Raw genomic sequence first — 14,076 nt, 5'->3', positions numbered from 1 at the left:
CTAATATGTAGTGGCCGGCATCGTCTATTCATGCATTAGTTGCTTGGAAGCTTCAGATATTGCCATGCCGTCCCTGCGTCAATTTCTTGTTCATATCATTCATTCATTCATGATCCCCAGAGGATATCGATAGTATGTGCTGCGCGTACCGCTCTTTCCTCACTCTGTTGCGGCGCTCCCCTGTCCATACATATATGCCCTGGGTACTGGCAGCTGCAGGGAAAGGGTCATTGATGTTTAAGTACGAGTGGGAGACGCGCGTCTAGCCGCCATCTTGATGAAGCAGGTTCATACAGCTCATTCGTGGCGATTCATACAGATAATTTGTGTAGCCCTGTGGGCACCAGTGTTATTTAGCCTGGCAGGGTTAGCAGTGCTAGCTCAGGCAAATTCCACAAACTTCCAGGACTGAGAGGGGCTGCCTGTGTGTAATAAAGGCTCCGCTTTAGTCGGTTTTCATATGAGGCCGGATGCGCCCTCCATTTTGTTTGCACTTTGGAGCTCTGTGTGTAGCGCTTTGGGTCGCCAGTGTTATTTAGCTTGTGCAGGCAGGCAGTGCTAAATTAGGCCAACTCCACAATCTCCCAGTGATTAATGGCTGTGTAGAAAATAGAGGAGCTGTCCTTGTGTAGTATGTGCTCTGTTCTGGCCGATTTTCAAATGAGGTCGGATGCGCCCGCCATTTTGTACGCGCTACTCAGGAGATTGCGATTTATTTCTAGATTGCAAGGAGCAGCGCTGTACTCACTCAGGGGCCCTGGATGACATCTTCATTGAAAGGGCGCTTGGTGCTTTGATGTGATGCCTCAAATTAGCCTCAGCTTGGGCGCCGCAGGAGCCGTCGGTACTTTAGAGCTCCGCGCTTCCGTCTTTATCAGGCGGGAATCGGCGTCTCACATTTTGCCTCTTGCTGGTCTCACATTCGCTCAGGAGTCAGCCCTCGGTACGGCTCCCCTTTCCGATTCGTGATTCTACCCTCGGTTCCGATTTTCAACAAGGGAAAGTGTCCCAAAAATTACTCAAAGCCGGTAACCACGGGAGGAGAGAAGCTTCACGCTGCCATTTCTCCCGCCGTCCAAGCCACGCCCCCAACTTGACAGGTTTTATGCACAAAACAATAAGTTACAATTAAACCAGTACTGGTTTTATAGTTGTTGGAACATCGATCAGGTTTAAATTTGTATTTTAATGTGAAGTATAGTTTTGGCACTGGACTCTAAATGTGATACCCTGACTTTGGGTAATAGGAGTTCAGTCTTCAGGACCTGTGCGAAATGCAGGATAATGAATGTTTTTTTTTTATTCGTTTGTAGAGTACACTGTTGCCTGCACCATCATGACACTAGACTTAAACACAGCAAACCATCAGACAGAAAGAGTTAAGACCAGAAGACGCTTTTTAGCTGAACAGGTAGGTCTTAAGAGGTATTTAGAAAGCAGCTTACTCAGCACGCATTCTCAAGAGTAGAAATAGGGTGGTCTACAACCAAGGGCTGTGTACCATGAAAACACTCCCTTCGCGCTTTTTTTAAAAATGTGGATTCTTTAATAGTGACCTAGTGCTTGATCTCAGATCATATGTTGGAGTGTGAGACATGATGACATCTGATAGAAATTTTGGACCAAGTGATACATTTCCAGCCTCATGAGGCAAAGTACCTTAGAATTCATCTGTTTCTTGACCAGAAGCCGGTGGAGGAGCAGCACTCTTCCAACAAGTAATAAAACCAATGTATGCTGAAGATCAGCTGGACTGGTGTATTTTGAAAACATTAGCATTTCTCTGAGGGTCTCTCGGAGACCTTCCTGAATCCCATTCCCATAATTTAGTCGGACTAAGACTTTGCAGCCTGAGACTAGTGCGCACCTCTCCTGATATAAATGCCTGTTGGGGTGTTAGTGGTGGTTGGTAGCTTATTGGACTGCACAAAATCTAAAACTAAACCGTAATGATGAGGATAAAATATGAATCTTCAGTAAGCTCATTTAATTGCTGAATTTTCAGTCTGCCAAGCCGGCAGGCTTACAACCTCCCTAAAGAAAAAATTCCATATTTAGGGTGTCTGACAAGGAGTCTGAACTTTCTCCAACAAAGTGGATGTGTCCGCCAACTGATGTATCTACTTAGGTAGACAAACATTTCAAAACAAAATTCCACCATTGTCTTTCAATGGGGTGGAAATTCCTTCATCAAATGTGGGGTTCCATATTCAGATCTCAATTCAAGCCTCATGCTAAAGTTTATTGCAGTTGCAAAGAGTGGCTTACAGGTTTGGCGACTGCCAAACACATTTTCACAATGTACAAAACCTCTTTAATGAAAAAACCTCTTTAATGAGTCGGAATGTTTTTCCAATTTTGAAAACGGGTTTTGCAACCGTATCTGAATCACAAACAGGAGGGAGTGTAACAGACCCATTTCCCTCTTCTCTTTGAGTCTCAGAAAAGGAATGTGTAATTGGTTTATAACCCCAGTTGCAATCGAATGCAGTTGGAAACCATTGAAAAGTTGCCACCACGGATGCTGTTGTGGTAACAGATTTCGGAAGGCAAAATTGTGAGAGCTTCTTCTACGCAGGGGATTCAAACCTGAAAAGTAAAAAAAACAAAAAAAACAGCACCTGTCTTTTTAATGGACACAAATTACTTTTAAATAAGATTTCCCATTTGGGAAGTCATATAGAGGCATAGTAGTCAGCTGCCTCTTGTAGGCCAGGCCATCATCTCTGTATTCGCAGCCATTCACAGAGAATTGTAAAATACTGCCTGTCTAATTAATATTCATTACTCAGGTCCAAAGTTTTTGTTTTTTAAATTGAATGCTCATTAGGTAGGTTGTTTTGAAAAAGCAATTTGCAGAGCGATCTATTAGTACATAGGTTCCATCACAAATGACATCCATGTGCGCCAACCAGTCAACTGACAGTTGTCTCTCACTACTGTCTTAGGAGTTACCCTCTTTTAGCTAGGGAGTGTTATGAGTTAGACAAAACACATCAGACAATTTCCTATCTGCACCGTGTACTCTACATGGGGCCCTACCTTGGCTCCCCAAAAACAGTAGGCATACACAAGTATTGGTATTTTACTATGTACAAAGAGTTGTTTATGCATTGTTTTTCTGCACATCATGTGTATCAAAGTGATAATTATTTGAAACTCAGCAATCATTCTAGAGATCCGAGTAAATACTAGAAATGCCCTGTATGAATACATTTCGTCCTACTCCCTTTATTAGTCTAAACCATACCTAATTTATTTAGATTGCTACCAACTATCTAATTATTTGGCCATATTTTTGGTCAGCTTTGTTATGGCAACCCCTGCAAGTTTTCCAGCACACGGCAGTCCGAATTCTGTCATTCAGCTTAGCAACTATTCAATGTGATCCGCTCTTTCCAACTTCTGCCATCTCTTATAATTATGGCAGGCAACATAAGTATCTCTGCTTCCATCCAAGTCTGTTCCGCTCAAGGTCAAATCACCTTGTAGCTGTGATTACAACACGTACATCGAGGACAGAAAGATTCCATTCTCTGATTTGTCAGGGTGAATGCATGCTAAAATAAAGGTGAGAATAAAAACATGCCTGAGACACTAACTCTGTGTTAATGCGCGTGTGTTGTATTACAGTCAGGCCTGGCTTGTATTTAAAGTATGTTGACTGAAAAGCCCTTCCACACACAAGAGTGACGTTTGTAGATGCATCTGACGTCTTCATGAACCAATATCTGATCACCCTGTCATTGTGCAGTTGTTCTTGGACACTTTGGTCGACTTTATAGATTGAGGAAAGTAGTTTGTGACACCACTAGTATGTTTTATTAGCCATCTTTGTATACTGCAAAATATGACGGAGTACGTTGACCACCATGTATGATTATACCAAAAGATGTATGCTCCAACCATGTTATGTCAAAAAGACTTATAAAGTGCGCTTTTACCCAAAAATGGGCGTCTTGGTGCTAATAGCAAGAACGTTCTGCATTTGTTAGTTAACTGGACGTTGAAATGCAGTCATTACTGTCATTGGATACACTCTGTATCAGGAGCTAATGGATTTGCTTGAAGTTCTTTGTTCAGTTTTTCCAGACCTACTGATTATTGGGTTTTAAGAAGTACATCGATTTTTTTCTTTTCTTTATTTATTGCACACAAAGTGATAGAAAAGTGTTCGGCAGCTAATTTATTATGCTTTAGTTCTGCCTGATCCTGCTTTTGACTAGAAATTATTGTGATGCTTCCTCTCTTCCCTTTCTCTACAGACATGCAGTCAGACATCGGGCACTTGTGCAGATCAGAATACACAAAGGGACAAAGCAGAGCTGTCCCTCACCACCAAGAACTTGGTTAACTATAAGTATTTTGATGTTGGAATTGGACAGGTAATACCATACAAGGTTAATCTGAAAAAGAAGAGTTTTTATTGCATGCATATTTATTTAAATTGTTTAAGGCAGCTGACTTTGAAAATAGTGAGTCACAATTAGTACTTTTTTCTGTTCACTCCTATCAATGTTTACCTCCAGAATATGGCCCTGTACACATATACAAAAATAGTGTTGTTGGAACATCGCCTAGTGCAAGACATTAGATCATTAGGACCACTGCCCAGCCACCTGGCTGTTTCCCAAACATCTCAGTTAATCGCCTCAATGTAAATTTGATTAGTAGTGGGACTAACAAATACAACATGTTGATGGAATGTGCTTGAACCTGAGAATAGCCATATGTATTGACATATATGAATGTAAGATTGATATATGTCAAGTTATCGCCCAGAACACTATAGATGTACATGAAGAATTAATCCATTTATATTTGAGCAGATAGTGTAAAAATAACCAGTGCTTAATTTGAGCAGGTGCTTTCAGGTGCTCAGCACCAGCGCTTCTTTCACGGGGCCGGGGCTACAATTTCTGACCCTGCAGGTGGTGGTCTCAATATTAATTGTTCACATTCAAAATGAAAAGAATAACATACATTGCATGGTGACTGGCTGGTAAATATGCATAGACAGGCCAGCATACGCCAGTCCAGGCAGGCATGATTGTGTATCACCATGTTAATGATGATGTCATCACGCCGATCACAAATCCAAGAAGTCATCGACAAACTATGGCTTGCATTCTAATCTCAGAGTCTGCTGCACTTTGCCACTGCCTGACCCAAGCCTCCCATCGGATAATTGTAGCTGGAGGCTGGCTCATGGCTGAGTTAAGGCAAGGAAGCTGCGAGAGCGCATTTGGAACTTGGGAGTGAGGGCTCTTGAGGAAGAATAAACTAAAGTAAGTGTGGACTTACCACTTGCTGCGTAGCCAGAGTAGCATATCCTGCAGCCCTTCATTGCTGCTATCCTCAACGTGCTCAGTGCGGCTGTGGACCAGCACAACTTTTGTGTGCCATGGCGTCACCTGTAGAATCAGTGCGCTGCACCCCAGTATGGTAATTGATGAGCACGCGTGAGTCCAGTAGGCCCCAAAGCCATACTTACTGGCAGCATTACGGCTGGGGACAATGCCAGTGCTGTAGCAGGCAGGGTCACAGCAAGCTGAGCAGTGGATGCCGATGCCGTCGCTATCCCTGGACCTACTAATTACAGGCAGTACTAGCAGTGACATCACCTGCCGTGCTCAAGCAGCCGTCTGTTCCGCAATAAACCCAGTCATACCGCACTGATTAATATATGCAAAAAAGCATTTTCATTTGGTGTACATTTTGTTGTTGCACTCGGTGTAGGTAAGACAGTAAAACACGCAATCTTCCACTTCTTTAGGAATGACAACAGGAAAACGCAGAGTTCAAAATAGCAGGGACATGTACAAGCTGACAACAGGGGTCACAGCCAGCAGCAGTGTTATAGATGAGAGAGAGAGCAGGAGTAAAGAGGAGAAAGAAACAGCAGGAGAGGAGAGAGATAAGACGGAGAGAAGTAGGAAAAAAGGTGAGCAAATCAGATACTAGGAGAAAGCAGCCACGATGTGAAGAAGAGACAATTAAGAAGAGAAACAATATAATGAAAGAATTTAGAGGACAGGACAGAGGAAAAAAAAGCAGACAAATGATAAAACGGAGTCACAGCTAATCACTTCTAGAAGAGTGATAGTAAAGAGCCAAGATCGAGGGAAGAGACAGCAGAGCATGGATAAAAGTGAAGAGGGAAAAGGGCAGGGCTAGAATGAATAGAGGGAAAATCAGAAATGCAGGGAATAAGGTGTGACAAAGATGATAGAAAACAATTAAAGAGGTGAGAGAATAGACTCTTGTAGCAAAGACTTAGGGGACAGACAACAGATCAAGGTTAGAAGATAGAGACTGGGGCATGAGAGTGTTGAAAGTGGGGCTCACCGGAGGAAGAAGTGAGCTTTGGCCTCCTTGGCAAAATTATCAGCACTTGCACTTCTTTTTTTTTTACAAATTTAGCACTGAAAATAACCTTAATAGTACGTTGGCTCCATGTTCAATCAATAGGACAAATGCAACAAATGTAAATCAGCTGTTCTCCCACTCAACTAAACCTGCAGCTCCACATCTTATTTACTGTTTTGCGTAAGCTACAACTCTGGTGTAGCTCTATAAGGTTTGCTTTCCCATCCAGGATTACCTATGTGAACATAGTTTAAAGCTGCAGCGCTGAATGTGAGATAGGTTATTGTAGTCCTGTAGAACTCCTCTCAATACATAGCTTCAGGGGGAGTTTATTAAATAGTTGGGTACAGGTGCTTTCATTCGGGTGTCGTGAGGTATCTGCCAGATTCCACCTGGGAACTTTGCATGCACACACAGGCAAAAACATATACTCTCTCTTCTCTCTATTTTGAAGATCTTAAAAATGTTGATTATCCAGTATTAGGGTATCTTTCATAGATTCACATGCCTAAATCATTCCCCGTCGTCGGGATGGGAGTCCCCGGTACATAAATAAAGTAATGTCTCATAGACCTATATACATAGTAATAGGCCAAAGGCCTCTCATTAGTAACATATCCATCTCCTTTTGTGAAAAGGACCAAACTTTGGAGAAGAACCAATCAGCTATCACCACCCTCTGGAACCTTCCTGGAAGGAGCTCTAGTCCCTCAGATTTTCTACCGCACGTCGTGCTAATGGAGTCTCCTCTGAGCTCTGCTCAGTTTTCTTTGGTTTCTGGATTTCTAGTGCTTTTTTCTACAAAATTCTTTCATCTGTGTGGAGTTTTCAGGTTCTTCATGGCTGATACTCCTAAGAAAGGACTTTTTAGGTCCTGTGCTTCTTGTGGTAAAAAGAGACTTCATGTGGATGATCAACACAAGGACTGTCTCTATTGCCTCTACCAAGATCATTCTTCAAAGGATTGTAAGGTATGCCGTACCTTTTCTACAAAAACCCTCAAAGACAGGGAGGGACGCCTCTTAATTTGGCTGCAGAGGCTTAAAGATAAAGACCAAGCAGTGTCTTCTGAAGAGAGTGAATGTTCCTTCAGGACTTCACATTCCTCGCAAAAGAGACCTAGGGTGGCCTCTCCAGGTCCTTCATCGCAGCCACCTCAAAAGAAGACGCACAACAAGTCTTCAGAGGCACATTCCAAGGCTTTCCCGGCGAAAGTTTCTCCTCAGGAAACTGTTCCGACCTTCAAGAAGCCTGTTTCCGCCTCGTCGACTTTGACTGTTACCTCGTCGACAACAACAATCTCTACTTCCGTGGCATCTTCTACCTTATCCACGTCGTAAAATAAAGAAATCGTCGTCGACGTCGAAACCGTTGATGACTCTACGATCGCCGCCGACGAGCGTACCCACGGCGATGAAGACTACCACGTCGACATCTACCCCGTCGTCGACGAGGACTCTGTCGACGACAATGACACCGCCGACGACAAAATCGTTGACGCGACCACCGTCGACGACCGCATCGTCGACAATACCAACTCCGTCGACGACGTCATACTCGGCGTTGCCACCTGTGATACCGGTCGACGTCTCACCGTCAACGACCTCTCCGTCGACGGACTCGTCGACGACAGCTGAACCTACCTTGCAAAGTGCGTATGCATACCTTAAGATTAGGAAACGCACGCTGACACCGGCCTTGATTTCTCCAAGCAGAGTCCAGCCTTTGCCACCTGCCCACCTCCTAGAGGAGGAAGACTCTGATGAAGGCTGTATGTTCGGACTATGATGATCAAGAACAGGAAGACCAGGTGCATTACCATGAGGAGTTCCATCCCCCTCAACCTCCTATGGTTTGCCTACCAGCGACCTTGGTTTCTGACCTCCAATTCCTAATAAATGATTACAAACAGAGGTTTCCAACTTCGGCTACGCCTCCACCTCCTCCAGTGGTCTCTCCGCCGCCTAGACCTCCGCCTTCACCTCTGGTTTTAGAACCTGGCCCTTACACTTCACTACCTCTACCTTCCTCGGGTGATGATGAAGAGGAACAACATGAAGAAGGGGAACTTCAAGATTCCCAATCGACACATGATGAATGGGACGATTACGTAATCCCTGTCCGGCATCCCTTGTGCCTACTCAGGCTGATTCACCTCCTGAGGATATCGGGGGTTTCCATAACATCCTTGAGAGAGCGGCGCAGCGTTTCCAAATACCTGTGCCTTCTCACCAACAGGACTGTTTCCTTTATGACTTTAAGGAACCTTTCAAAAAATCTGTCCGGTCTATACCTATTATCGACTATATATGGGACCAGGGTGTTAAGATTATGCAAAACCCTTCTTCTTTACCCCCAGTGCTACCTAGACTAGACAAGAAATACAGGGCTCTGGACACCGCTCCAGCTTGCCTGACCGGCCACCCCAAACCTGACTTTGTTATCACTCAGGCCGCTCAGCGGAAATCTGAAAATCCTTCTGCAACACTAACCGCCCCTCCAGATAAAGACGTAAGGCAGCTAGATAACATCGGGAAACGTTTCTCGTCCATGTCCGCATTAACAGTGCGTGCTTCCAACTCTTTGGCACTGTTGGGACGTTATAATCGACAAATGTGGGCAGACATTGCCCCATATCTCGGGTCCTTGCCGGAAGAGTCAAAAGGAGAGGCTAAGAAGGTCCTGCTAGAGGGCGAACGCTCAGCATCCGAGATCATCGATTGTGCAATGGATATCGCATCAACTGGTTTTCGCCAACTGGCGGGTGCTGCGGTGTTAAGACACCAAGGTTGGTTGAAGGCAACAGCATTCTGTCCGGAGATACAGACTAAAGTCCTTGACATGCCCTATGACGGTCAGCTTCTCTTCGGCACACACATTGATGACGCTCTTCAGGGCATAAAAAAGGATACTGATATGGCTTGGGCTTTGGGTACCCTTTAATTTCAAAAACCCTCCTTTTCATGGCTCAAGAGGAAGGGGACAATCTTCTACGAGAGGAGACTACCAGCACTACCTTTCCTCCTACTCTTCAAATCAACAATATCGACCACAGTACCAGCAGCGTCAACAGCAACAACAGTCGTCTTACTCTAAGTCCTCCTTTCGAGGAAAAGGAGGTAGACAAAAAGACTCAGCTCGACGACAATGACTTTTCTCTACCACAGGTCTCCACTTCTTTCCACCCTCCAGGATTGGAGGAAGAATTTCTCATTTCCTACACAATTGGAAAAAGATAACAACAGATTGCTGGGTCCTACAACTAGTTCAGTTTGGACACTCGCTGGAGTTCACAGAAATTCCTCCTCAAACCCCTCCTGGTCTTATGCTCCACAAGAACGTACATCTTCTACTCTTGGAGCTTTCACTAATGCTCTCAAAGGGAGCTATAGAAAAAGTTCATTTTGGCCAACGGGGGAAGGGGTTCTACTCCCGCTTTTTCCTGGTGCAAAAAAAGGAGAAGAAATGGAGGCCTATACTGGACTTGAGAAGTCTCAACAAATATCTCAAGAAACATTCGTTTCGCAGGGTTTCTATTCAAGAGGTGCTACAACTTCTCAACGCAAACAACTGCATGGTGTCCTTAGACCTTCTTTTTTATTTTTTTTATTTCTTTATTAAGGTAGAGATCACGAATACAAAATACAGCATATATCTTATCATCACGCTGTTGTGGAGTTACAAGAGCAGTGTACTAAATTTTCTTTTCAAAAGAGAAAACAAAAAAAAGAAACAGTAAGAATTAAAAAAATAAAGAAAAGAGAAAGGCATGTACATAAACCAGGTCTGGCCATTAATCGACAACAAAACAGACTTTCAATAAATCGGGTATTTTGTACATTATAAAGGGGAGCAGATACTGCAGCATTTCAGAACAGTCCGCTAAGGAAAACAATTGTGGATATTAAACGAGACTCAAAGAATGTCAGGATTAATCAGTCTTCTGCCTGCATATTTGCTCTGACCGGTCCCCATATTTGCTGCCCCAGTGCCTTTTTCCGCCTTCCCTTAATAGCATACAAATTATATTCCATGTTATAAGTAAATAAAACCGAGTTCGCCATGCTTCAAATGAGGGGGGGGTCAGTTTGTAACCAACAAGAGGCAATGCAGAGTCTGAGAACCGCTGTTGCCACAAATATCAAATAGCCTGTGTTATCCGTGGGCTCGGCTCGGACACCCCTGATGTCTATACCCAGCAAAATCTGCATTAATGACAGCTGGAAAGGAGTACTCAGAATCTCAGATAAAAACTTATTTACATGTCCAAACAACTCCCCTAATTTTACACACATGCCAAAGATATGCATTACATCCGCCTGATGGGCACCGCATCTGAAACATTTTCCTTCTGGGTCTCCACCCCACTTTGAAATTTTGTCTGGAGTACGATACAGATAAAACAAAGTTTTATAATGTTGCATTACAAGGTTAGCAGACATAAGTATTTGTCCGGCTAGTTCAATTGACCTATCAAGCGGAATTACTTGACTTCCTAACCTACTCTCCCATTTGCTCGCTTGTGCATCTAAGTCGTTAGGCATAGCCTTTATCATTAAACTATAGAGTACTCCGATCCAAGCACCTTTCTTATTAGCCTCAATAAGAGGGTTAAGTACCGTGCTTATATTAGTTTTCATTAGATACTCACGGATTTGCAAATATTTAAAAAAATGTGTAGTTGGGAGTTGATATTGCTTATTTAACTGACTGAATGACTTTAAGCCGTCCCCTTTATACAGATCCCCAACTTTGATTAAGCCTCTTGTTCGCCAACTCACCACTATCCTATCCCAGCATATACTGGGGTGGAAAATTGGAGTAGTCAATGGGGTATATAAGGAGTTCTTTTCAGTTTTATAGTAATTTTTGATTGCCTTCCAGACTTTAAAGGCGGCAGCCACCACCTTAAATCTGGTACGTTTGCAATAGTTCCAATCCGTATTAAGAAAAAGACGATTCCTGGCTTCCGAACCCATTAACAGGCCATATATTCATGGCTGCAGTGCTCTCTCCATAGGTCCTACCCCTGTAATCAAGATATTCATACGAGAGAGCCTGCAGGCATAATAATATAAAAGAAAGTCAGGCACCGACCAACCTCCAACACCCCTTGGCAATACCATATATATTTTTGCGCGCCGCACCTTTCCCCGAGCCCATAAAAATGTCATGTCCTTAGACATTCAGGACGCCTATTTTCACGTCCCAATCCACCAAAATCACAAGAAGTTCCTGAGGTTCGCTGTGGCGGGCGGACACTACCAATTTCGGGTCCTGCCTTTCGGCCTAAAATCAGCGCCACTCATTTTTACGAAATGCCTGTCTCCAGTGGCCGCATATCTCCGACAGCAACACCACCAAGTCTTCCCGTATCTACACGACTGGCTTATCAAAGCACCCTCTCTAGCAGGCGTGAGCAGGTCCTCCAACACCTGTCTTCAGCTTTTCCACCGCTTAGGTCTCACTCTCAATTAGGACAAGTCCATCCTCCAACCTTCCCAGCGTATAACTTTCCTGGGCGCTGTTCTCGACACAACCCAGAAAAAAGCTTTTCCCTCAAGGGAGCGGCAAAACAGACTTATTTCTTTGGCCAATCGCATAAAATCCAAAAAGTCTCTCACAGTGCGCCTCTTCAAATCTCTGCTCGGGATGATGTCTTCCTGCATCCTGTTGGTTCCGCACTGTCGCCTTCAAATGCGCCCTCTCCAAGAAGCACTGTCAGCTCAATGGATCCAGTGTAGAGGGTCATTCGACAATGTCATCCAAATTACCTCTCACATGGTCGAAGCTCTACAGTGGTGGACTCGCCCTCAAAACCTTATGCAAGGCTTGCCTTTCTTGCTTCCAGCTTCTCCGCATATCATCACAACAGATGCACCCTGGAAGGTTGGGGAGCATTTTCCGAGTGGAAGCTTCACATAAATCTCCTCAAGCTGCGAGCTGTCTACCTAGCTCTTCTGGCTTTCCTCCCAACCGGATACCGGATGACCTGTGAGGCGTTTTGTGGTTGGATTAACCAACAGGACCCGTTCCTCAAATTCACGGGCACCATGTCAAGTGAACACATCCCTTATCTTGACCTCACCATAGTGCTGGAACCCACGACAATAAGCACCACCCTCTACAAGAAAGAGACGGACAGGAACAGCCTGCTACCATATAGCAGCCACCATACAAGGTCCCTCAGGGATAATCTACCATTTGGTCAATTTCTCCGCCTTCGGAGAAACTGTAGTTCAACCGATGACTATAAACGACAGGCACGCTCCCTCCAAACCAAACTCTTGGACCGGGGTTACCCCACCCGCCTCCTGAAAGACTCCACCAAAAGAGCTCTCAATAATAATAGAGAGGCCCTTCTCGAGGTGCACCCTAAGGTACCAGACGATAAGATTACTTGTGTGACCTCATTCACCAGGAACTCAGCATTTATCAAAAAAACTGTCAATGCCCATTGGGGCATCCTGAACTCTGCAGGACTGGAGATGCCACGTCCACGTTTCGCTTTCAAGAGGACGGCAAACCTCAAAGATACTCTTGTCCACACTCGCCCCAAGAAGACTACTGTCCAAACAACCAAGACATTGTGGGACCTCCCGCCTGTAACTGGACACTATCGTTGTGGCACATGCGTAGTATGTCCACAGACCATCCAGGGCAAGTCCATCACCCTCAACAACAATTTCACATGGACTTACAGCAAGCATACAAACTGCAACAGCTCCAGGTGCATATATGCCCTAATCTGCCCTTGCAACTGTCTGTACATAGGGATGACCATGCGCCCTGTCAAGCAAAGGATAATGGAACATAACAGTAACATTCGATGTCATAGATCTCACACCAAACTGTATGACCATTGCAAGGATAATGAACACCCCCCTGAAAGCATTCGATGGACTGTGATTGAATCCCTACCACACCTTAATCAACAAGCACTCTTCATGCATGAACAAAGATGGATACATCGTCTGCAGTGTGAAACGTTGGGTTTAAATGACGGGGTGCCCTGGACGACTCTCGCCAGATAGTCATGATTTTGGACACGTTGTCCACGTTTACTTCCATTGCTGTGCATCCCCTGTCTGCAACACACCTGACCCCATTCCAAGATGGCGCTCACACTAACGCGCCCGGTGTGTGCAGTCCTTCACCGACCCCTTCTCTCTTTTCACCTTTGTTTTCCGTCGCTTAGCGACTGGACGGACACACCCTCAATGTGCGCGCGCTGCCTCCCTCATTTATACCCGGAAACGTTCTGATCAACCATGCCGGCTGTCCAGACCTGTTGTTTCCTGTGGGAGGGGTAGGTGCAGAGCAGCTTGCCTGCAGCGACGTTAGAGGTAAGGTGTTGGGCGGGTATTTTACCAGCTGGTTGTACTGACGGAGTATCGTCTTCACGGTCTGTCCTTAGCAGCCCGGATCGGTTTTTAATGTCGGTCTGATTCCCCTGTGGGCGCCTGCCCTTTTTTCTTCCCTCACAGGGCTCCCTCATCTCGCTGCCGGCCCCACTTGGACGGCCCGTGAGGTTTCCAGGAGGAAACATTAGGGGTGAGTGCGCCGATCGGTGCACAGATCAATTATTCCCCACAGAGTGTCAAACCACGATCGTTTTCGGTTTTTACTGTGTGGCTTTCTCATCTAAGCATAAAGATTCGAACCTCTCACGGTTGGCTGACCAATGTCACACGCCACCGTATCTCC

The 14,076-nt window shown here is 44.9% G+C and overlaps 1 protein-coding gene across 3 annotated transcripts in view; it reads left to right on the top strand.

Annotated features, from left to right (window-relative positions):
* The window catches only part of DDHD2 (DDHD domain containing 2), a 589,722-nt gene that overhangs the window by 473,005 nt on the left and 102,641 nt on the right, over positions 1-14,076 (top strand). For all 3 annotated transcript variants that reach the window (XM_086949921.1, XM_086949922.1, XM_086949920.1), the window contains one exon: positions 4,266-4,385. In XM_086949921.1, the coding sequence (XP_086806047.1) occupies positions 4,266-4,385 (120 nt within the window). The remainder of the gene's footprint in view (positions 1-4,265; positions 4,386-14,076) is intronic.

The sequence above is a fragment of the Lissotriton vulgaris genome, unplaced genomic scaffold (assembly GCF_964263255.1).
Source record: "Lissotriton vulgaris unplaced genomic scaffold, aLisVul1.2 SCAFFOLD_415, whole genome shotgun sequence".
Classification (NCBI taxonomy): domain Eukaryota; kingdom Metazoa; phylum Chordata; class Amphibia; order Caudata; family Salamandridae; genus Lissotriton; species Lissotriton vulgaris.
This window is presented reverse-complemented; position numbering and strand designations above follow the sequence as displayed.